This window comes from Staurois parvus, unplaced genomic scaffold (assembly GCF_062004578.1).
Source record: "Staurois parvus isolate SC_StPar_1 unplaced genomic scaffold, SC_StPar_1.0 ptg000286l, whole genome shotgun sequence".
Lineage (NCBI taxonomy): Eukaryota > Metazoa > Chordata > Amphibia > Anura > Ranidae > Staurois > Staurois parvus.
The window spans coordinates 1,864,537-1,890,527 of NW_028318082.1; the positions used below are offsets into that span (position 1 = coordinate 1,864,537).

Consider the following 25,991-nt stretch of genomic DNA (forward strand, 5'->3'; position numbering starts at 1 on the left):
AGCACTGATCCTACAGAAACACAGCTCCGGTCCAGGAAGTGACATCATGCACGTTACTTCCTGGTCTGTATATAGGTGGCTGAGTGGACAGAGGCCCACTGAGCTCCCACTGCTCTTCCCAGCAACAGCCATGACAGCACTACTGAGACCTGAAAGTCTTGCGACTTACAGTGTGACTTCCTGGCAACTTGAATACTACTTTGATGCGACTTTGAAGCGGCTTTCAGGGAAGGTCTGGGTAATCTTTCTGTAATGTCGGATCCAAATCACATCAATATAGATGAGGATCCATCTTGGAGGCGACTTCCATTAAAGTCTATGGGCACAAGTCAGATAGAAGTTGCCTTGAAGTAGTACAGGAACCTTTTCTAAAGTCGGAGTGACTTCAGTAGTGCGGTTTACACTGCCGCGACTTGGGATTCGTCTTGTGAGACCCCAAGTCATATAACATGTGGAATCCCATGTTAGTTAATGATAGCTGTCTTAATTAGCACTACTTAAGTCACTCCAACTTTTGAAAAGGTTCCTATACTACTTCAATGCGACGTCTATCCGACTTGTGCCCATAGACTTTAATGGAAGTGGCCTCCAGGTTGGATCCTCATCTGTACTGATGTAATTTGGATCCGACATTACAGGAAGTCGCATGGCATGAAAGCCACTTATCAATTCGCATAAAATTTGTACTCAAGTCGGCAGCAAAATTGCCAGGAAGTCACCAACCAAAGTCGCACTGTAAGTTGCCCGACTTTCAGGTCGCAGTTGTGTGAACCAAGCCTAAGACAGCTCTCATTAACTAACATGGGATTTCACATGTCATGTGACTTGGGGTCTCACAAGTCGAATCCCAAGTCGCAGGCGTGTAAACCGAGCCAAATGGTGGTGCCGGCCCTGTACATGTTCACTGAGTGAATTGCTATGCTATGAACATTTTTTATAAATATACCCCTTTAAGTTAATAAATTGCAGGAATATGTAGGCTACAGTAATAGTGCCATTAATAAACTATAGAAACTAATAAATATGTAAAAAATAAAACACTGAGGAATGACGACATATCCATAAAAATTATGTTTAATTGAAAATTGTCAGTGAAAATATGATGTTGGGTTAGCAACCCTGGCCTTACCAAGCAGCTCAGCCTGGCAGATGATTAGGGATAAGTGTCATTAATTTCACAGCAAAGAAATGGGCAATCGTAACAATACTTGAGTAATAGACAGGAAAGTGTGATACTTAGGGGCGGACTGACAACTCATGGGGCCCCCGGGAAATAGGGGATCATGGGGCCCCTGTATCTTTGCCCACACTCACAAAAACCTATAAAAAAAGGTACCAGGGGCATTTCATGGGGCCCCCTACTGACCCTGGGCCCTTGGGCAGTGCCCGAGTGCTCGAATTGTCAGTCCACCCCTGGTGATACTACATAGACAATAAATAGGCAGTTGTCACAATGCACAGACAACAAACAGGCAATCGTGACAACACAAAAGCAAGAAACAAGCAATTGTAAAAATGCATGGACAAGAAATGGGCAGTTGTTGCAGAAAAACCAGGCAATGGTGACAAAACACAGACAAAAAACAGTCAATCATTAAAGCACATTGGATACAAAGAGGCAATCATGACAATATACAGTACAGACCAGAAATGGGCAATGGTGGCAATGGGCAGATGAGAAATGGACAACTGTTATGCACAGTATATACTATATATAAACCTATTCACCGCGCAAATGAGATGTAAAAGTATATAGAAAAAGAAAAAAACATCTAACACCTGAAAAAATGCATAATAAATCACTCACCTAAGTCAATAAATGAGTGCATAAAATGTGTAAGCATGCAGCTGCCCTAATGGTGAGTAATGCAATAATCACCTCATGAACCAATGATGAATAAAAGCAGCGCAAGAAAAATTATATATATACAGTATATATATATATAAAACACTAGCAGAGTGAAAATATGACAGAAAATATAACACTGTGAATATACACAAATATTTAAATCATTTGACATAAGTCCATCAACTGAAAAATGAAAATTGTGATGAAGTGCAAAGTCCTTATTGATCCACCGAAATCACCACGTGAGCAACATAACGATAGATTAAGTAAAGTGCACTCAGATATCACTACGTGCTCCAGAGGAAAACCTCCCCCAATTCAGTGACGCTCACCAGATATCGTGGCCCATCCAAACCTGATAGGCAATAGCGCTTATGGTGAGTGTCAGCGTAGTACAGATCATCAATCAATAAGCCCTTCATCAATTAGAGACTGATATGATGGAAGGACATCCTCCAAACTATTACACTCCATAGTCATGGAAAGATGTAAAAGGAAAAGGAAACTCATCCCCTGCTGGAAGTGACGTATCGCTTGCGTGCAGTGAGGAGGATCGGGTGAGACTCTCGCTCCATGTGATATACAGATACCCGGTTATTGTGGACATTTTGGCATGCTTTCGCGAGCGATACGTCACTTTCGGCGGGGGATGAGTTTCCTTTTTCTTTTACATCTTTCCATGATTGTGGAGTGTAATAGTTTGGAGGATGTCCCGCCATCATATCAGCCTCTAATTGATGAAGGGCTTATTGATTGATGATCTGTACTACGCTGACACTCACCATAAGCGCTATTGCCTATCAGGTTTGGATGGGCCACGATATCTGGTGAGCGTCACTGAATTGGGGGAGGTTTTCCTCTGGAGCACGTGGTGATATCTGAGTGCACTTCACTCAATCAATTATAATTCTCAGGTATCACCACGTGCTCAGAGGAAAACCTCCCCCAATTCAGTGGCACTAATTTGTAATTAGTAATTACCGTTATATTGATAATTATCGTTATATTGCACAGAATGAGTGACACGGTCAGGTGGGTGGAGTTTTTCAAAATTTTGACAGCTACCGGGGAGGAGAAGATCCGCCACTGGCTGTCACAACGGAGGATCAGGGGGGTGTGGGGCCGGTCCATTCATAACATGTTACACCCTGAATAAGTTTACGAAAGGTGAACGTATCCTTTAAACTTCACCTGTACTGTGGTGATAAACATAATCCCTTAATATATGAACCACTTGCCCTCCTGAGGATTCACCCCCCTTTCTGACAAGGCCATTTTTTGCGTTACGGCGCTGCGTTACTTTAACTGATAATTGCGCGGTTATGAAACGCTGCACCCAAATTAACTTTACGTCGTTTTTTTTGCACAAATTGAGCTTTCTTTTGGTAATATTTTATCGCCTGTGCGTTTTTTATTTTTTGCGCTATAAAAAAGACCGATAACTTTGAGAAAAAAACAATATTTTTGGCTTTTTGCTATTAAACATGTCCAGTAAAAAATTTTTTAAAATCAAATTTCATCACAATGTATTCTGCTACATGTGTTTGCTAAAAAAAATCCCAATACGTGTAAATTAATTGTTTGAATTTATAGCGTTTACAAATGGCGGTATTTATACTGAAAGTTTTTTTATATTTTTTATTTTTACTAGTAATGGCAGCGATCAACAACTTATAGCAGGACTGCAGCAGACATTCTGACACTGGGGGGAACTGAGTTAGTGTCACTGACATCCCCAGTGACACCAATACAATGATCAGTGCTAAAAAAAAGCACTGACACTGTACTAATGGCACTGGGCAAGAAGAGGTTAACATGAGGGGCGATCAAAGGGTTAACTGCGTGCTGGGTGTATTTTACTAGGGGGCAGGGGGTGTGTGCTTCACTGTAAGCACAGTGCTTTGGATGGCTGTGTTTGACTAAATTTTAAAAAATTTGGTCAAACATGTTAAAGTTTTGGAAAGAGCAGCAAATTATTATAAGAAGTAACTATGTTTAGTTCCCAGTTTAGTTATAAGAAGTAACTATTTTCAGTTCTGCTTGTATCCCATTGGGGAGATTTCAGTTCCCTTCCTGTTCTGAAGACACAACAGGAAGGAAGAGAATATTTAGGGAAACCCCCGCTTAGAAAACTGTTACCAAAACAGATATCCCTAGTAAAAGATTCTTCTATATTTTTGTTTCAGTGACATCTGTACAATTCTAGATTTCCCAAAACTTTCTTTGGAGACAGAAGTCTCCAAACTTTCTAAACAAAGGGCCAGATTACTGTCCTCCAGACTTTAGGGTGCTGGATTGTGGCCAGTGGGAATAGATAATGGCTCAGGCTTGTTGGTCAGTGGGAGTAAACAAATTACATAGCACCTGTGGTTAGTTAGAGAAGGAATATTTCTTCATCACTGGTATTAGTAGGAGGAATAGTGCTCCCATCGGTGTCAGTGAGAGGAATAGTGCCCCATTGTTGGTGTCAGTGCAAGGAATAGTGCCCCATCATTGGTGTCAATAGTGCCCCATTGTTGGTGTCAGTGTAAGGAATAGTGCCCCATTGTTGGTGTCTTTGGATGGAATTGTGCCCCATTGTTGGTGCCAGTGGGAGAAATAGTAGCCCATCATTGGTGCGACTGGGAGGAATAGTGCCCCATCATTGGTGTCACTGGGAGAAATAGTGCCCCATCATTGGTGTCACTGGGAGGAATAGTGCCCCATCATTGGTGTCACTGGGAGGAAAAGTGCCCCATCAGGAAGAAGTTTTGCCTATCATTGTCAGTACAATGAATAGTGCCTCGCATCAGTGGAAGGAATAGCATCCCAAGGGCCGAATAAAGGCAAGCATAGGGTTGCATTCGGACCATGAGAAACCACTGCCCTTAGACAAAAAAAGGTGGGAACTGCTTTAACAGCAGGCCTTGCAGTAAAAATAGAGGAACCAGATATTTCTCAGACCCATTTAAAATGCAAAGTCATAGAATCTCACCACCTCAACCAACAACCAACCCCAGAAACCCCTCAATGATGCATTTAGGTGTGCAAATCTCAGCCCCCCATAGGTCTGTAATTATATCCTACATGCTGGCTACAGCTGGTTTAGTAAAAACATTCTACATACTGGAATAAGTATTGCAAGAGTAACTTCCTATTTAAGTCTATAGAACATTAGTGCGAAAGATGGCCATTCAGCACAAGATTTTTACCAAGAGAACAAAGTAAAAGATACGCATCGTAGACCATGACTTACACCCTCCTGCCTAGAGGCTGGTTATAAAAATGCCCTAAACCCACCTTACCAAGTATTTGTAATGAAAAGTACTCTATGAATGGAGAAGGGGTTGATCAATGAAAGGTCCACCTTATCTATTTGTAGAGCACTTTTCATTGATGGAAGCTATAGTATAGTTTCTGTGAATGCAGGAGGGAGTGGGAATGGCAGGCATAGTTGACACTCTTGACGAGTACCTGTGACAGGTCCAGCAGCTGTATTACCTACTGTAGCACTTGGAAAATACCACTGTGTGTGTGTGTGTGGGGAAAAGGGGTCAGAAGATTTCAACTAGAACAGCCAACACCAATACAAGGAACACTCCTCATTAATCACTTGACTACCGGACACTTTTACCCCCTTCCTACCCAGGCTAATTTTCCGCTTCCAGCACTGTTGCACTGTGAATAAAAATTGCGCAGTCATGCAACACTGTACTCATATGACATTTTTTATAATTTTTTTTCACACAAATAGAGCTTTCTTTTGGGGGTGTTTAATCGCCACGGGGGGGGGGGGGGTTATTTTTTGCACTATAGACAAAAAAAGAGCAAAAAAAAAAAAGTTTTCTTTGTTTCTATTATAAAATTTTGCAAACAGGTAAATTTTCTCCTGTGCGTTGATGAGGCAGCACTGATAGGCAGCACCAAATGGGCACTGATGAGGCGGCACTGATAGGCAGCACTGATAGGCTGCACTGATGAGGCAGCACTGGTGGGAATTGATGAGGAAGCACTGATGCTGCTGCACTGATATGCAGCACTGATGGGCACTGATAGGTGGCACTGATGGGTACTGACTGGTGGCACTGCTGGGTGGCACTACTGGGTGGCACTGCTGGGTGGCACTGCTGGGCACTGTTGGGCAATAATGGGTGGCACTTCTGGGCACTGATGGACACCACTGCTGGGCACTTTTGGGGCTGCACTGATAATCAGGGCAGATGTCCTCCGTGACACTTGCTGGTTATTGGCAGTACTTTCCTGATGCTGTGACAGTGTGAGGAAAGTGCTGCTGATAACTAGCAACTGTATTTACTTTGTGATCAGCTGTGCCATTGGTCACGTGATAAAAGGCCACTGTGATTGGCCTTTTACCTTGTCATGTGATCAGCTGTGTCCGTAAGACACAGCGATCACAGACAGCTCCGGGTGTCCATTCCGGGAGGACATCATGTGACGCCCTCCCAGAACTGGACAACCGCACTGTAGCTGTCATTCGACTATAGCCCAGTTGTCAAGTAGTTAAATGTAAGTACTGTCCCTTGTGCCAATTTAAAAAACAAACAAACAACTAAATGTAAATTTTAAAGTGTTACTAAACCCAGGACCCTGCATTCACTATATTTGATCTCCCACAGTACACAGAACATGGAAGTTCAATTATTTTAGTAAACATAAACTGCTAAATACATTTTCTCATCAGCAGTTAGAGCAGTCTTGTGACTTCTATCAGTGTCCAGCAAAGCGCTGGTTAAAGCTTGTAGGAGGAGTTTTCATTTTGCTCTAGGTAGATGCAGAACCCCTGACCTCTGTCTGGACAGTGCTGATTGGCCCTGTGCTGATCACTTGCACTCTTCCAAGAAAATAAAACTTCTCTAGCAATACACACCAAACTGAGCATGTGCTGATTCCATACGGTATGTCTTATCAGGACACTGGAGGAAGTGGAGGTACAGAGAAGTCAGGATCAAAGTGTTTTTACACAGTGCAGAGGATTACCCCTTAGGTTCCACAGTGGGTATAACAAGCATGCTTTACTGCATATACAGACTGATTTTACTGTTGTGGGTTTAGTAACACTTTAACTGTTTGCCTGGATCGCAGCTTTAATTAAAAATTAATTGCCTTTCCTAACCACCTTCTTTGCAGCATAATGTTTTCTCTATAACCAGAGATTTACTTAAAGGGACCATTTATATGAGTTATAAAGAAAGGTAAAGTAACGGTTTAAATTAAACCCAAACAGAGTAGTTAATGGTACAAAAATTGGTTCATTATGAATCTCGCATAAAAAAAGTATGAAACCTTACAAGGTGAAAAATACATATATGCTTTCAATTTTCGGTATTAACCCACATCTATATGATTAATGAGTCAGAGATTAATTATATAGGGTGATATACCTATTTTGTGGCATTTTTGTATTTTTTGTTACCATTTATACCAGCCTGCACAGCAAACAATCCTCAAAGTGGGAAGTGGTGCCTTGCGATTTTTTTTAATTGAAATGTCAGTGTCATTTCATACATGCAGAAATGTCAGGTGAGCTCTGGTGTCATGTGAACAAATGCAAACATGCTGCATTCTCATCACCTCTCTGTTGTGGTATGAACGGGACACAAAGAAAAGAACAGTTTTCTATATGCCCTTGTAGAGATCTGCTTTGATCAGCCTGAAATGTGAACTCCTTCAGTTGGTGGTTGGGATGCCTATCAGGTCTAGCATATGGGCAGCTCAATAACCAACTGAAGGGCTAAACACAGCAGGCTGACAACGCTGCTGCTAATCTGAAGGCAGTGGCTTAGCATTGTCAATCTTCAACAGGCATACAATCTAAGGTCCCTACCTCACATGCATACGTACATACAGTATATTAGAGCCAATTTGGACAGCCACTAATATACCTACCAACATGTGTAAAAAATGCGAAAACTGTGTTTAGGGTATACCTACATTTGTTTCCTGTGTGTCTGACCTAGAATGTGTTTATAGATAAGAAATGATGGCACTTTTCTGATACTGCTTATTCCAGGTCGGTGACTCAAAGTACTTAGGTCATATCCAGCCAGGCAACCAGTATTTTTTTCAGGAGGCCAGAAACGGCAGTCCTCTTATATCCACTTTAAAGTGACCCTGTTGCCTTGCTGGAAAAGTTAAAAGCTGCAGTCTGTAAAAGAATAAACTATTACATACCCGTTTCCTTACAGAGGTATTGGAATTACTGCAGAACCCAAAAGAACCACAGCCAGCTCTGGGAAACACGCTATCCTATACATCCTCAAGTGTTGGATAGCATTGGTGTCTATATCTCTGGAAAGGATTACAGATCTGGTTTTTCACCCATCAGTGAGTATGAAGCCTATTATTTTGCAGGCTAGCTAGCTTTGTTATTCAGACAGGGTTATTTTACAGCTTGATAGAGACATAAAGGAACCCTTTATAGGGCCTGGCTGCATTTTGGCCAGACAAGTAAGTGCTGTATTGACAGTTTGACTATAAGTGACATATGAATCTTTATGTAGCTATTTTTGCATCTGTATGGTGCAAACCAGCTACATTTGTACACAAATGGGTACATTTTACACTCAAGCAATAATAAAACAGTAAGCACTAAAGCTGGGGGATAGCTAGTAACATAAGGTGTCAGATCATACCTTTACAATGATGGTTTGCTTCACCATGTCCTTCTTATGTTCTTATGCAAGTTTAGACTTTCTGATAATCAGTATTTACATAACATAGGCGCATCCCTTGCTTCTCTGATGATGCTAAGATGGGTATCTTGGCTACAAGGACTGCAATGTGAGATATGGGAGGGATGTGTCTATTCAGCATAAACTGTACCTGAAGTCTTTACCTCAAGGGGGTGCTGCCAGTGCAGGTATTATTAGGCACCTTACAGTGTCTTGAAAAAGTATTCATACCCCTTGAAATTTTCCATATTTTGTCATGTTACAACCAAAAACGTAAATGTATTTTATTTGGGATTTTATGTAAGAGACCAACACAAAGTGGCACATAATTGTCAAGTGGAAGGAAAATGATAAAAATGTTTTTCAAAATTGTTTGCAAATAAATATCTGAAAAGTGTGGTGTGCATTTGTATTCAGCCCCCTTTACTCTGATACTAACTAACTAACTAAAATCTAGTGGAACCAATTGCCTTCAGAAGTCACAGTATAAATGCAGCTGTTCTGTGAAGCCCTCAGAGGTTTGTTAGAGAACATTAGTGATCAAACAGCATCATGAAGGTCAAGGAACACACCAGACAGGTCAGGGATAAACTTGAAGAGACTTTTAAAGCAGGGTTAGGTTATACAAAAATATCCCAAGCTTTTAACATCTCATGGAGCACTGTTCAATCCATCAGCCGAAAGATTATGGCACAACTGCAAACCTACCAGGACATGGCTGTCAACCTAAACTGACAGGCTGGGCAAGGAGAGCATTAATCAGAGAAGCAGTCAAGAGGCCCATGGTAACTCTGGAGGAGCTGCAGCAGGGGCAGACTGACAACTCATGGGGCCCCCAGGCAATAGGGGATCATGGGCCCCTGTGTCCTTGCCCAAACTCAAAAAAGCCTATGAAAAAGGTACCAGGGGTATCTCATGGGGCCCCCTACTGACCCCGGGCCCTCAGGCAGTGCCCGAGTTTCCAAATGGTCAGTCCACCCCTGAGCTGCAGAGATCCACAGCTCAGTTGGGAGAATCTTTCCACGGGACAACTATTAGTCGTGCACTCCACAAATCTGGCATTTATGGAAGAGTGGCAAGAAGAAAGCCATTGTTGAAAGAGAGCCATAGGAAGTCCTGTTTGCAGTTTGTGAGATGCTATGTGGGGGACACAGCAAATATGTGGAAAAAGGTGCTCTTGTCAGGTGAGACCAAAATTTAACTTTTTTGGCCTAAAAGCAAAACGCTATGTGTGACAAGAAAGTTGGTCAGAGTTGGTGGGATGGGTGAAGATGGATGGAGCCAAATACAGGGCAATCTTAAAAGAAAACCTGTTAGAGTCTGCAAAAGACTTGGGGCTGGGGCAGAGGTTAACCTTCCAGCAGGACAACGACCCTAAACATATAGCCAGAGCTACAATGTAATGGTTTAGATAAAAGCATATTCATGTGTTAGAATGGCCCGGTCAAAGTCCAGACCTAAATCCAATTGAGAATCTGTGGCAAGACTTGAAAATTGCTGTTCTCAGATGCTCTCCATCCAATCTGACAGAGCTTGAGCTATTTTGCAGAGAAGAATTTGCAAAAATGTCACTCTCTAGATGTGCAAAGGTGGTAGAGACATCCTCAAAAAGACTTGCAGCTGTAATTGCATTGAAAGGTGGTTCTACAAAGTATTGATTCAGGGGGGCTGAATACAAATGCACACCAAACTTTTCAGATATTTATTTGTAAAAAAAAAAGGGTGATGTGCAGTGTTAGTTTTCTGCCACACATAGCATTTTGATGAGTAAATAACACACAGGTGGACTATTTACTAATTAGGTGACTTCTGAAGACAATTGGTTCCACTACATTTTCTTTAGGGGTATGCCACACTTTTCATATATTTATTTGTAAAACATTTAGAAAACCATTTATCGTTTTCCTTCCACTTCACAATTATGTTCCACTTTGTGTTTGTCTATCACATAAAATTCCAATAAAATACATTTACAATTTTGGTTGTAACATGACACAATGTGGAAAATTTCAAGGGGTACGAATACTTTTTCAAGGCACTGTAAAGTACCCACAATCCTCCAGTGGCCTTTATGCTGTCAGTAAATTATTATTTTCTATCTAAAGACATGAAAATATAAACATTTTCAAAATATCTTGTTAGATCCATAATAAGACATCTGGCTATTCAGAAATATAGATCATGGTATCTGTTATAGTTAGGCTGGACAGTATTTGAAAGATTTATTGTCTTACACTGCACAGCCCACACAAACTGTATTTCTGTACATGCTGAGTTTGCATCTCTTTGACAAGTTGTTGCTGCTTGGGTTGATCTGTGGCTGATAAGCCGCTATTGCATAGAATCTGAAAATGAGCAGAAGACTGTGCTAGCATACCATTTAGATGCAAATTTGTTGTAGATCATAGCTACCAAACAGCAAATGTTGTTGTCATTTTCACAGCTTGAGTTCTATTATTCTGTTATCTAATTTCTTTGTGCTGTTCCCTAGGATCACAAACCTTAGGGTCACAACTGCTTTGTGCACCTAAAATAACAGAAATAAGGACTGGTGTACACAACGTTTGATATCAGTTAATGTGGACCAGAACTTGAAAAGTGCAGACTTGCTATGGCATAGGGAACATCTATTTATCTATCAATTGTGCCTAAGCTATACCCTGAAAGATTTACATTTTGTCTTTCAGATAAATGGCAGGGCACTTCCTCTGTATGAGATCATCTAAGGCTCTGCTTCCTCTGATTGATAGTCAGAGAATTGAAGTGAGATTTGGTCACTGTTGTGTTGCCCACTGATCTACTTGCTGGAGAGGAAGCTATACCTGTGGAAGACCCACAGTACAAGGATTCTACTCAAGGATTCCCCTGCTTCTGCTTCTTCCATTCTGTGGATGTGAGCTTTATGAACCTTTCCTGCCTTTTCTTAAAAATTGCCCCACTAGTTATCAGACCACCAGTAATTATGGGGACAGCTCTTACATGAGGAAGCAAAGCTCTGCTCCTTTACCAAGATGGCAGCCTTCCCACAGAGACCCAATGCAGAACAAGGTAAATCAGCAAATAGAAAACTATTAGCTGCAAGAAGCCTACAGCCAATACTGGCGACAGGCTATTTGTCCTCTGCTGGCCTTCGGGCAGCTCTACAGTACAGGTCATCTTTAATGTCTTTTTTAGATTAGGCAATGCAAGATAAAAAATGATTGGTTGTCCTGCGCAAGTGCAAATTTGCTTGTAAAGTTTATTTTCGCACATAAAGCTCATTGTACAGGAAGGTGTAAATTAAAATGGAGTTACAACCAATTTTTTAAGGTTTAAAATAGGTAAGAATCTTTGCCAAGGTTTTATTACTGTTCCAGTTCCCATTGGGGAAAACGTCACTTCACTTCCTGTCTTTTTGACATTTGTCATGAGTACAGAAAGTCAGGGAAGTTTCCCTAATGGAGACATAGAAAGAAGTAAAGTTTTACAAGTTTTAAAGCCCATCTTTAGAATGCATTTAAATGTACCCAGTCACTCCTGCACTGTCCAATGTCCTACGTTGCTGACAAGTCCTTGTCTTCCCATACAATGCAGGACTGCTGGTTCTGCATTGTAGGTAAGGATGTCAGAAGGCTGCGATCAGCTTAACAGTAACATTAAGCAACTTCAGAAGGTTGGTTGCACAAAGAGAAGAAAGCCCACGGGAGCAAGAAAAAAGGTAAGTATTTCTACATATCCCCCCAGCCAGACGAGCATTTACCCATGCAGTGGGTCTGAGTCCAGATTGGGCTTTCCACGTCTCTTTTAAACAAAAGTGTAGCCATTGATGTTTGCGTTCTGTTAAGGCTCACACGCATTTATTTTCATCTGGACTGCTTCTCTTCATCTTATAAATCAATTACAGGAGCAGCTCAAAGCAGCAACATAGAAATGTTTATGAGCTAGGCATATAGATTGGCAAAAAAAACACCAGAGGTTCTGATTTTTCCATTCCATTCAAAACACACAAAAACAGGAGAAACAGTACAGTTAAATGTTTACTTTAACATTGTATTTGCACATGAGCATGGTACATGGCAGATTTATAAGAACTTTATTAAAGGATTTTTTTTACTGCCCATACCAATGAGTAAAATGTTAGCTGTCATCTTTCATCTCACCTTAAACAGGCATAGGCTTTATTTATTTATTTCAGGTACTTATACAGCGCCATCAATTTACACAGCGCTTTACAATTATATTGTACATTCACATCAGTCCCTAACCCTCAAGGGGTGTACAATCTAAGGTCCCTAACTTACATTCATACATACACATACTAGGGCCAATTTGGACAGGATCCAATTAACCTACCAGCATGTCTTTGGAGTGTGGGAGGAAACCAGAGTACCCGGAGGAAATCCACACAGGCACAGGGAGAACATGCAAACTCCAGGCAGGTGGTGCAGTTTAAAGCAACCAATCTGGAATTACAAAGCTATTAAACCTGAACTCCAGCTTAGCTAAAAAAATTTGGTTCTTGCTCAGTGGGGAGAATTTCACCCACTTTAAATACTTTTTTTGTCTATGGGGAACAGCAAAAGGAGTTTTACTTAACTTATTCCTCGCATCACCCGCCAACAGGCACCCTCCTCTTCTCTGATGCTCCAGGTTGTGGGCGAGCTTTTGGCATCCTCACTTACAATGCATAACTGCTGGTCTTGTATTGTGGATGATGACCTCAGAGTGCCTGTGTCTGATGGAGCGATGAAGAGAAGCTGCTTGAGGGGACAAGTCATGCAGCTGGAGAATGCCTATAGGAGCAAGGCTTAAGGTATGTACAACTGCCTCTTCTGCTCCCCTTAGTCAAAAAAAGGCATTTACTCTTGCAGTGCAAGGTGAGCCCCATTGCAGGGGTCAATTTATATTTGAGCTAAATTAGGTTTGTATGTATGAGATTCGCAATACATGTGTGCAGACACCTAAGGTGTCTCCACAGATCTTTCATTATCTTAATGAGTTCTCCACATTCCCATTCTCCAGCATCCAATGATACTTGAATTTTTCTAATATGCAGGGCTTGGGTCCTCCCACCTCCTTCAAACTCTTTTGGTTATTCCAAAATAATGGATGGCCTCAATTTCCTATAGGGGGCAATTGGAGACGTGGTCGAACCTTTGATTTACCCAAAGAAAGTCAATATTTTCACTTTCATTTGTCTTAGAGTTGGGGGATTGTGGGTTCACCTAAAAATAATTTTAAAAAAAGCAGGGCCCTTCATTTATGCAGCTCTCACTTTGGAGGCTTTTCAGTTAGGAAAGGTTATATACTGTATAGCCTTCATTACAGTATGAACTACTGGCAAAATCTGTTATCTAAATTACCTGTCAGCTGATTTAGACCCAGGGGCAGACTGACTATTTGGAAACTCGGGCACTGCCCGAGGGCCCGGGGTCAGTAGGGGGCCCCATGAGATGCCCCTGGTACCTTTTTCATAGACTTTTTTGAGTTTGGGCAAAGACACAGGGGCCCCATGATCCCCTATTGCCTGGGGGCCCCATGAGTTGTCAGTCCGCCCCTGTTTGGACCCACTTTGTATATAGTATATCTTGCTCATTGACCAGTTTTCCCTTAATCCTTGAAAGAGACAATGTGACTACTGACACAGCAACGGTCAGATACAGGCTATCAAGATGGGTATGGAGTAGCTGACAGGTAAGTACAAATACAAAATACCTTTATTTATTAGCTAGGCTATACAACAGGAGTGAAGGGTTTGCTATTAACTCCTTTACTGCCACCTAATGTTTGACTGCTTGGTGCACAATATGTCATCTTTTACAGAACTTTTGTTTTATAACAGATTGATAATGCATAACAACCCAGAGCAACCATTCATATTTCAAGTTTTAAGAATTAGGCAATAACATAACAGTAAGAGGTGATTACTGGACTATGCCAGTTGCTGTTTCAACCAGTCCACCTAAAACTAATTGAACTTGGCTTGCCATAGATGGCAGTGAATGATGGGAAGAAGACATCTGCTTGGTCTTGAACAATGTGGCAATTCTTGGCACAAAATATTTAATTCTCCAGACAGGAGTAAGCAGCTTACACTACTCCTTACACGATGAGAAGAGGAAAAGATGATAAGCAATGCAGAGAACCAACAGGTGTTTCTGGCATTGAAAGTGTTCATTTTCACCACCTGTTGAAGCCTGCATGGCCAGAAAGTCACTTAAGCAATGCATTGAACCGTCTAATAGATAGCAAGTTTTATGGCCATACTTCTTCCTCAGGTTCTCTGTTTGAGATCTAAATACTTAAGTTCCCAGCCAATGGTGCAGGGTCATTCACCATTGGTTGGGCCCCCAATAAAGGGGTTTGATAGGGAAAACAACCTGAAAATTGACTGTGTGAACACAGAATACCTAAAGTAATTGATGTGTCAGTGGGCAGTCAGAATGCTAGAAGTGCCTGTCTACTAGTAAATGAATGAACTAGCAATAAGGGTAACGCAAAGAAATAGATTCAGGCAATTTTCGAGGTGGCAAATGATCTTGGATCTGGTTAAAACTAGAATAGCCATTCCTGCCTCAGCCATTGCACAGCCAAGTAGAGAACTCTTATCCCATCTGCTGCATCCTTAGCAATGCAATATAAATGGGAACTCCAGAGGTTAAAGCAAAAATCCATTGTTGCCATGGCAACTGTGTTGAGCTGGGAACCCCAGGTGTGGGATTCCCCAGTAGATGCCACAGCGTTAGTTGGCAATTCAATATAATAACCAGGGATGTATTTACCATGGACCAGTACCTAATGAAACAGGGTTAGCGGGGGGGGGGGGGGCAGGACCAAGCCCCAACATTTACAAACTGTGATAACCTTTTTATGTTTTTTCCTTCTTCGGCCCACCTCTAGACATATGTAGCTACATTTAGAAGAAAGGGAATGTTGAGAGGAGCCATAAGGCTTTTATAGTCCTCTCTCCTGCCTCTTTGGTGGTTAGTACAGATGGAAGGTAACCACATATAGAAAGCAGAGAACATTCTGTCTCTAATGCATTCTAGCAGCAGTTTCTACAAAAATGACCACTTGACATGGGGCAGAGTGAACATAGACCAACGTGATATCTTAAAGGGTATGTAAACTCTAGCAAAAAACTTATTTTGTTTTGTGCGTCTTGGTCTGAGAAATATACTATTGAAAGTATTTTGCTATATACTGTATGTTTGATAAGTGACAAAAAAACCTGTTTATCAGAACCCTTTACTTCTATGTTATAGAGGAGGAGAGGGAGAGGACTTTGTAGTCTGGAATGCAGCCCTGGGTGACAACACTGCTTCTCTAGAGATGCAGTATAGTAACTAAGAGTTTTTACCCTAGAATTATCTTAAGCCTCCTCCTTTTTTACACCTGAACGGCTATTGCCCTTCATTGGAAGAAATCCTCTCCACCCTCGGTCACTTTTTAGATGAAATTGGTTAACTCAGTTTTACCTTTGTACCAAGATAGTTACCGTGATAGGGGCTGCCCGGCTAAATTTAACAGAGTCTGGTCCTGTTGGTTGGGAAATTCTTCAATTGCCACCCCACTTGATTCCTAAGACTTTACAAACCTTTACTTTAGGTAACATGGTCTCTGAATGGATAAATCCTTTTATATAACCCTATCCAATGTTTGAGCATTACAACTTTGTTTTTTGTTTATTGTTGTTTTAGTTCCTAGTTATGCAATATTTGATGTATATCTGGACAGTGGCTCCTGCGCGGGCTGTAAGGTTTGTTTTCTGCCCACATACAGTAACTTTGTACAAGCTGTAAAATACAAATAAAAAAAAGATTTTCTAAAGTGTGTTCACCCTGGGTCAGGAAGTGTATTATCAGCAGGATCATTAAGTGAAAAGAAAAAAAACTGAAAAAAAGAAAACTAATGCAATACCATATCTAAGGACTAGCAAACTGCAATACAAATACAATTTTGTTCTTGAGTTTAGATTAGATTTGGACAAGCTACGAAGGCCACACAGATAATATCTTGCTGAATCGAGGACAGTTTGAGGCATAGATAAGGGGTCAGGGAAGGGGGGTCAACCGCCCCTCCCCCAGAGTGTCAGCATGGGTGTTGGGCCAGGCACCCAGGGTATATATTATGCCCTGAGTATTAAAAATTTACTTGTGAGCCAATAAGGTGTATAATAAACAGCTTCTATCAATAAGATCGCAGGCTATCTTGCTCACCCTCATAAATGTGAGTTATCAGTGCATACAAATGAAGAAAATATAGATGCCGCGCTCTAGCAAGACCTATTACCTGTATATAGTATAAAAAACTGGATTTGCATTCAATCTCTAATAGCTGCATGCCCTGCTTCTCATGCCTAGTGCTCCATGTCTCAACTCTGCTATTGACCAAGTTTCTCTGATGCCTGTTGCTGCCAGACATATTGCTGTTGGGGGATGCTGGACTGTATACAGTATATTTGTGATTCCTACATTGTGTGCATTTTTCACTCCTCACCCCTTCCTCTACACATTAAATACACCTTACCCGCTTCACTATTCACATTACATAAACCTGACCTGTGCACTATTTAAGTTATATACTCCTGACACACTCCGCTAAGTATACTGACCTCATAAATTCCAGGTACAGTGGGGCAAAAAAGTATTTAGGCAGCCACCAATTGTGCAAGTTCTCCCACTTAAAAAGATGAGAGAGGCCTGTAATTGGCATCATAGGTAGACCTCAACTATGAGAGACAAAATGAGAAAAAAAATCCAGACCATCACATTGGCTGATTTGGAAAGAATTTATTTGCAAATTATGGTGGAAAAAAGGTATTTGGTCACCTACAAACAAGCAAGATTTCTGGCTCTCACAGACCTGTACCTTCTTCTTTAAGAGACTCCTCTGTCCTGCACTCATTACCTGTATCAATGGCACCTGTTTGAACTTGTTATCAATATAAAAGACACCTGTCCACAACATCAAACAGTCACACTCCAAACTTCACTATGGTGAAGACCAAAGAGCTGTCGAAGAACACCAGAAACAAAATTTTAGACCTGAACCAGGCTGGGAAGACTGTATCTGCAATAGGCAAGCAGCTTGGTGTGAACAAATCAACTGTGGGAGCAATAATTAGAAAATGGAAGTCAAACAAGACCGCTGATAATCTCCCTCGATCTGGGGCTCCACACAAGATCTCACCCCGTGGGGTCAAAATGATCACAAATCCCAGGACCACATGGGGGGACCTAGTGAATGACCTGCAGGGAGCTGAGACCAACGTAACAAAGGCTACCATCAGTAACACACTACGCCGCCAGGGACTCAGATCCTGCAGTCCCAAACGTGTCCCCCTAATTAAGCCAGTACATGTTCGGGCCCGTCTGAAGTTTGCTAGAGAGCATTTGGATGATCCAGAAGAGGATTGGGAGAATGTCATATGGTCAGATGAAACCAAAATAGAACTGTTTGGTAGAAACACAACTCGTCGTGTTTGGAGGAGAGAGAATGCTGAGTTGCATCCAAAGAATACCATACCTACTGTGAAGCATGGGGGTGGCAACATCATGCTTTGGGGCTGTTTCTCCGCAAAGGGACCAGGACGACTGATCCATGTACAGGACAGAATGAATGGGGCCATGTATCGTGAGATTTTGAGTGCAAACCTCCTTCCATCAGCAAGGGCATTGAAGATGAAACGTGGCTGGGTCTTCCAACATGACAATGATCCCAAACATACCACCCGGGCAACGAAGGAGTGGCTTCGTAAGAAGCATTTCAAGGTCCTGGAGTGGCCTAGCCAGTCTCCAGATCTCAACCCCATAGAAAACCTTTGGAGGGAGTTGAAAGTCCGTGGTGCCCAGCGACAGCCCCAAAACATCATCGCTCTAGAGGAGATCTGCCTGGAGGAATGGAACAACATACAAGCAACAGTGTGTGCCAACCTTGTGAAGACTTACAGAAAACGTTTGACCGCTGTCATTGCCAACAAAGGATATATAACCAAGTATTGAGATGAACTTTTGATATTGACCAAATATTTATTTTCCACCATAATTTGCAAATAAATTCTTTCCAAATCAGCCAATGTGATTGTCTGGATTTCTTTTCTCATTTTGTCTCTCATAGTTGAGGTCTACCTATGATGCCAATTACAGGTCTCTCTCATCTTTTTAAGTGGGAGAACTTGCACAATTGGTGGCTGACTAAATACTTTTTTGCCCCACTGTACATCAATACAAAAACCCTTGCACTCTGTGTGAAAGCAGTGCTCTCTGCAGAAGTCTGATACAGCCCCCTCCTGGTCACAGAGTCAGAGTTACACCGGCCATATACAGTTCATTTTTATTTTGTTCAGTCAGTCAGTCAGTAAGGGGAATTGAGGAATCCCTTCTCTGCTGGGATGTTTCATTTAACCCCGAGTGTCTGCAGCTGCTGATTGATTAAATATTTTGAATTTTGCAACATGTCCCTTTGATGGAAGTCTTCCTTAACCAGTTGAATTTCGATCAGTGTACAACTACCTCTAGGCTTATCTAATTAGCAAGGCAGAGCTATAACCCTGACTTAGTATCTTTGACCTCTGGAGAGAGTCCACTGCTTCCACGCAGAGAGCAGAGAGTCCTTCTATGAAGCTTGCTAGCAGGGGAAAGCCTTGTCTACTCAGGATGTGGCTGCTTTCTGAAGAAAATTAAATAAAGACTGCACACATTTTTATTTTTGTATACACCTGCAATATATTTAACTAATTTAAATTTAAATTAAATTTAAGTTCATTTGGGCTAATGGACCTGATGGTAAACTGATTGATACATTTCTGCCTGTTTCTAACTTTTACACAAAGCAAAGCCTTTACTGGATACCAAAACGTAAGCTGCCACAGAGCTGCCTAGAATTCCAACCTGAAAAATATTTTTTTTCTTTTCTCTTTTTTTGACCAGGGCAACACAGGCTCAATAAACAAGTCAGTGTTTGGATTACATTTAGATAGCGGAGCCATGCTGAGCCAATTTTCCTCTTTCCTCCACCAGTCGAATGAAACACCACACTACCCTTCTGAGCAGGCTTGAGATCCAACTGAATGCAGATAAACCCACACAGAAGACACAAAAACTTTCAAATGTCTTTTAGCATGCCGTATTATTTATAATGACTTTTCGATGCTGTAAAATTTGCAGCCCATCAATGAAGAAGTGGCAAAGTACTGTTCTGCTCCTCTGCTAAAGCTCTGGGGGTTGTTTGAGAGCAGCTTGAGGTCTCCCATTAAGGCTTTCTGTGCTGGATGTCATTACACTGCAGTGGGTGGGAAGAGGCTGTCAGAACATTCATTCTATATGGGGGTGTATGAAATTCATTTTTCCTGCCTGCGCGCTTTTAAGCCTGCTTCTCTCAGGGGCTTAACCATCAACGTTTAAATTAACAATTGTCCCAATGCTTCTGGGGATTGAAAATAGCCACGCTGGAGCCAAAAAAGACCTCCTATGGAAATGATGACCTCCGTAGTACTGAATCTGTTAAAAGCAACAGGATTTGTGCGGCTTTAAAAAGCACAAAGGGGAGGGGGCAGGCTTTTCCGCACAAGGAAAGCAAAAAAAAAAGAACTTAATTAGCTGTTCACAGTACTGTGGGTTAAATCAATGCCGTACATTCCAGCATACATACATAGTCCATGAAGCAGGTAGAGCAATATGTTGCTGCTTAGCAAATCCGCCAACACACTGGGAAATCAGACTCGTAAGTTAGCAATAAGCAGTGGGAAAAAGTATTGGTATTATCTGTATGACCAGTCTTTGCATCTGCAGCTCAGATGTGTCCCCAAAGTCTAGGACATAAATACTGGGACCCCGAAGCTAAACAATCTTAAAGGGAACCCGTCATCAAAATGAAAGCATTTGCACATTTACACGTTAACTACTTTGAAAAAGTAAAGACTAAGACTACATTCATACCTAAGCGTCACGTTTTCAGGCGTTTTTTTCAAGCGTTGTTTGAGCAGAATTGCACATTTTTGTAGCTTTTTTCAACTAGGCATTTGAGATACTGCTAAAAAGGGATGGAGAGCTGCTGTTTGAGCAGAAAACACGTAACAAAATGCTTGAAAAAAAAAAACACTCAAAAAAGCTCATGTTGCGCTTTTCAGACATTTCCATTGAACTCTGGGGACAAAAACACTCAATTCTGCCTGAAAAATTGGTCATATACTTTTTTTGAGTGACAGGTGTTTTGCTACAAGCGACAGAACGCACAGATGTGAACAAGGGCTATTGAAACCAATAGGTTTTTGCTTGTTGAGCGTTTTTGAGCTTCGAGCTACAAAGTGCTCAAGTGTGATCGGGGCCTTTGTGTAATGTTGCGGTTTTACAATAAAGAAAATGAATCCACTTATAGCATAAGCTTTTTGTATGCTATCTTTAATGTCCAGATGCAGAAGAGAGAAACAGCACAAGCAGCCAATCAGTGTGCTGCAGTACAAGGAGCATGTTGATTGGAGGAGAGAGCAGATTAACAGAAATATTGTCTTATCAGCATTCTGCTTCTTCTTTCACTGGTTACTGGGGATTACCTTCGGCGTGTTTGTGATCCCAGTCCAAACTTGCCTGAGCTATCCCTCCAAGAAGCTGTCACTGCACACCACCAATCATAATTGCCTGAGGCATTCCCAGCCCTGAAGCATGTATACCCCCTGGCAGAATAACTCGGGTGGGTTTAGACTAGTATCTGAAGATACTTAAGTTCATTCCTGCTAGTTAGTCATAGGGTGAGGGCAGGAAGAAGACCTGTAAGTGAAAGTTAAAATGTGCTATAGAAAGATCAGTTTCTCTCCCCTTCCAGGACTGTGCAGTGTGCAGGAGTCTCCAGTCTGGATAGATAGAAGATACAAATCCTTTGACAAGTGAAGCAACTTTCTTGTATGTGTTCATCTGTGTATTTAGCTGTTTGCCTGGAGTTCTGATTGATGTAATTTTTGGGAATTTTATCTTTAGCAGTCCATATTCAAAGGTGAGTTGAGAGTGGTGGTTTATAATCAAATAGTGGTCATGGTCAACAACACAATGACAATTGTGTCATTATTTAATAGGCTAACCACTACCTAACATTCTACAATTTACTTTCATTGCTTTGAATTAATGAAAGGTAAAATCCCTGCTGTGGTCAACTGCGCTTTGTTCATCTTTAGGGCTCTTTGCCTAGCCAATTCTATAAACCCACCGACATGCCAAAAAGTGGTACTTTGACACCTGGGGCCCCAATTAAAAAAAGGTAAGGCAAACACAGACCTAAAATTGCTATTTCAGGCTTGAGTTTTTTGTATGATATATTTTCAACATAGTGATAATAATTACAGTAAGCCATTTATCATAGCCTTGCTGAATTTTCACAGCACATAACCAGATCCTATACTTGTGGCATGCAGCAGCCAAGTTATTGCGAAGCAATACAGTTTAGTGGGTTATTCAATAGACATTGATCTAAAATGCATTCCCAGGTGGAATTAGCATAATATGGTTAAAGATAAACTGAATTCTTTTTGGGATTATGTTGACTATATCTATAAACAGAGTTACACAGAATTTATATATATAATTTAACAGGAAATGCTGTCAGTGTTTTGTCAGATAGCACAGGTTTCTTGACTCTCTGCCAGTTGGAAGGTTTAGGATGTCCTTGATTCTTGTAAAGTGAGCCAATTCCCTGTACACTGAAAAGCCATATGCCACTGACAGTTTTCTAAGAGGAACGTGTCACCGGGAACTGATTACTAGACCAACACTCTGTATGTGTATCGTATATGCTCTTCTGCATGTCAGCACCAGTCCTACATATCACAGCACAAGAAAATGTGCTTTCTGGTTGAGAGTGCTATAACAGACGAGTAACCAGTTTAAATCACTACAAATAATTCTGAACAGAACCTGGAAAGGTTATACTGTACACCATGCATAGCTATGACTAGTGTATGACAATAAAATTACATGGGTTAGCAAGCTTTCCCAGTAGGAGCACAGATTTAACAGTTAGGTTTAAGGCATATTTATGACCCACATCTAAAAACACAGCCATGTTTTACAATAGAGAAAGATACATAAGAAAGATCTTAGTGACACATGCAACCTACAAGCCACTAAAGCTCCTTAGTACACATCATTATAAAAGCTCATTGCCAGACATACATCTTATAAAACACCACTGTCACACATGCTTCTTATGAAAGCTTATTGCCACACATGCCACTTAGCAGAAGTACCTTATCACACATACCATCTACAAAAGCACCTAGTCAATGTGGTACCAGACACAAGTGCAAATGTCATTTCTAGAAAATCCACCTAGCCAACATGCCACCTAGCACAATCCCAGATGTCATCTCTAGGAGCTCCTAGTCAACATGCCACCGAGCATAAGCCCATATGAAACCTCTAGGAGCTCCTAGTCAACTTGTCATCTAGCACAAGCCAAGATGCATTCTCTAGGAACTCCTAGTCAACATGCCATCTAGCACAAGCCCAGATGCAACTTCTAGATGCTGCTTGTTATCATGCCATCTAGCAAAGGCACCAGTATCTGTTCTAGAAGCTCCTAGTCAACATGCCACCTAACACAAACCCAAAAGCCACTTTTTAGAAGCTCCTAGTCAACATGCCCCCTAACAGAAGCCCAAATGCCACTTTCTAAAAGCTTCTAGTCAACATGCCACTTAGAACAAGCCAAGATGCCTCTTCTAGAGGCTCCTAATCAACAGGCATCCTAAAATAAGTCCAAATGCCATTTTATAGAAGGTCCTAGTCAACATGCCATCTAGCACAAGCCCAGATGCCACTTTCTAGGAGCTCCTTGTCAACATGTCACCTAACAATAGCTTAAATGCCACTTTCCAGAAGGTCCTAGTAAGCATGCCAACTAACATAATTCCAAATGCCACTTTCTAGAAGCTCCTAGTCAGCATGCCACCTAATAGAAGCCCATATGCTACTACTAGAAGCTTCTAAACAACGTGCCACTTTACAGCCCCTGAATGAACATGCCTATAATAGAATATTTAAGCCCTACATGCCACCCAGTAGAAGACTCCCCACATACACTTGCCACCTAAAGAAGCTCAACGCTACCATTTATTTGCCCAAACTTTTCCAAAATCATTACCAAAGCAGGAATAGAAAATGTCCATTTCACAAAATGTCACTTGTGATAATACACCACTACCTTTATTAATAAAACATGACTGCCTATCATTCTGACCTGTAGGGCTTTCATGAAATATGCAACTTACTTTCCCAGTTCCTCGAACAGTTGGTACTCCTCACTGAAACGTGTGCAGGTGATGGTAGCCATGCCTTGTTCACACTGCAGTAACCCCAGAGATGTTCAGTAGTAGCAGGATAGAGATGTCACAAGCAGCTGGCAGGACAGGTGCACCCTCTTCACGTTGTACAATAGCAGAAGCTCTTTCTAAATACAAAAAGATGCAGTCTGGATTTTTTTTTTATGCCTCTGTGTTTGAATGTCTCTATAGCCCCCTCTATTCTCTCACCCTCTTCTTGGTTTCTTGTCGCTACGCTTTTGTCACTTTGACACGTGCTCCACCTACCCTAAATTGAAGACATAAAAATGTTCTCATACGTAGCTATCTCTCAAGTGTTGCTTTAGCTTTTTTTAATTTTCTCCACGGTCACCTTTCAGTCTACTATCCACTTATATACTGAGTCTCTCCCAGTCTGTATTGCTTCTTGTGCTCTTCCTCTGCTGTGTTGTTTGCAGGCTGCCTGGTACTATACCTAGACCTATGTATATATTTTCTTTCCCCTGTGGCTTACGCTTGTTCTGCCTGGTCCCTGCTGCTATCGTGAAGGTGAAGAAGGCAGGGGCTCTGACTGACAAGCCTACAGATAAGCATGAAGCCGATCTGTCCTCCCAACCTTATCAGCCGTCGTCAGCATCCACATCTCCATAGCAACCACCCTCTGAAACGCCCTAACTCTGTTGCCAGGGCAACTACTTCCCAAACATCGTTCCCCCTCTTTACACTGCTCCCGAGTTTTTTTTTTTGTCTTTTTTTTAAATGCTGAAGGATGTTAAGTGAATGTAAAGCTCAATCACAGACACAGAACACACAAAGGACAGTGGTGTAGCAACAGCATCTCAGATCTATCCAAATTATATGCATGGACAGTGACCCTGTTCTGCACTAGCTGATGGATCGCTATGGTAACAACAGCTTCCTTGTCGGTCCCCAGGAAGACAGGATGTTGTTACCATGGCAACCATGATTGATACTTTACAATAGACAGGTATCAAATTGTTTCCAAGCAACATTTTTTTCCTGCTAAGTTAATTGTGCAAGAGAACAGAATTTTCTGCTCCATGGTGTTTAAGAAACAGCAGTCACTGTAGCTGCCATATAATGCCATCACATTTTTTAGCTTCTTACTTTCAGCAGTAAATTAACTCTTTTGGGCACCTGGATGTATATGTTGTGTGTCATGGGACAGAAGGAAATGCAGGTATTCTGGCACCCCATGGGAGCAGATTTAATTATTTTAAATAACAGGTGTACATTAAATTAAAAGCCTGCAGAGAAAGCAGCTGATGGCTGATAATTAAGCTGCTGGGATTGCTATGACTCCTCTTATACACCCCCAAGGTATGCTGTTGTGCTCTGTAGTGCCCAATCAATGTAAAAATAGATGAAAGTAATAAAAAAAAACAAAATGTACACTATGGTGTTTATACAGTAAGGCTATGGAAAGACCAATAATAATGATTTACTGCCCACAACCAATCTGAGATGTTCTTTTACTGATATAGAAAGATGAATCCTGTTTGCTGTGAGTTACAATATATCTGAACCCAAGAACAAAAATTTAATGTACTGCAGCTTACCACTACTTAGATGTAGTTGCTGCATTAGTTTTCTTATTCTTCAGGCAAAGTACATTCTCTGCAAGTAAATAAATTATCTGTTTGTTAGAAAGCTTTGTGTTCTTTTTAACTTCATGTGCACTGAAATGAAATCTAAGATAATGGTATCAACCTTCCCAACTATCGTCTGTGAACTACAATACACCTCCTGTTATTTTTTAAATTCAGCTTTAGGCATTGACATATCTCCTTATAACCAATCTGTCCAGACAGTATGGTTGCCTGCTGACCTGACACTATAATAATAATATGAAACAGAATTTGAATCCAATGCAATTTTTCTTCAGCTAATTGCAGTACAGAGGATGCTTTTTCAGTCTATTGAAGTGTAAGAAGACAATTACTTTCCTAAGCTCTATCTTTGTGAATAACTAACACTGACTGAGTAATGTGGCAGAAGTGGGGAGGGTCTATCAAGAACTAAATTAACTAGCACTAAACATCATCACATTAGTAAACAAGTTGCGAGAGCCCAAAACCATCACTAGATGTAAGCACATTACAAAACAACAACAACCTAATGCAGTTCAATGCAACGCAGAGAAATTACATGACAGTGGGGTAGAGCACCTCCTATGTAATGG

The 25,991-nt window shown here is 41.3% G+C and overlaps 1 protein-coding gene across 5 annotated transcripts in view; it reads right to left on the bottom strand.

Moving 5' to 3' along the window:
• CAMK2A (calcium/calmodulin dependent protein kinase II alpha) overlaps positions 1-24,410 on the bottom strand; it is a 346,233-nt gene extending 321,823 nt beyond the window's left edge. For 2 of the 5 annotated variants that reach the window (XM_089682134.1, XM_089682138.1), the window contains exon 1: positions 23,759-24,408. In XM_089682134.1, coding sequence (XP_089538260.1) covers positions 23,759-23,820 — 62 coding nt within the window. In that variant the 5' untranslated portion in view covers positions 23,821-24,408. Of the gene's footprint in view, positions 1-23,758 lie in introns of all 5 variants that reach the window. The other 3 variants (XM_089682135.1, XM_089682136.1, XM_089682137.1) reach the window with 3 other exon arrangements.
• Positions 24,411-25,991: the final 1,581 nt, after the last annotated feature.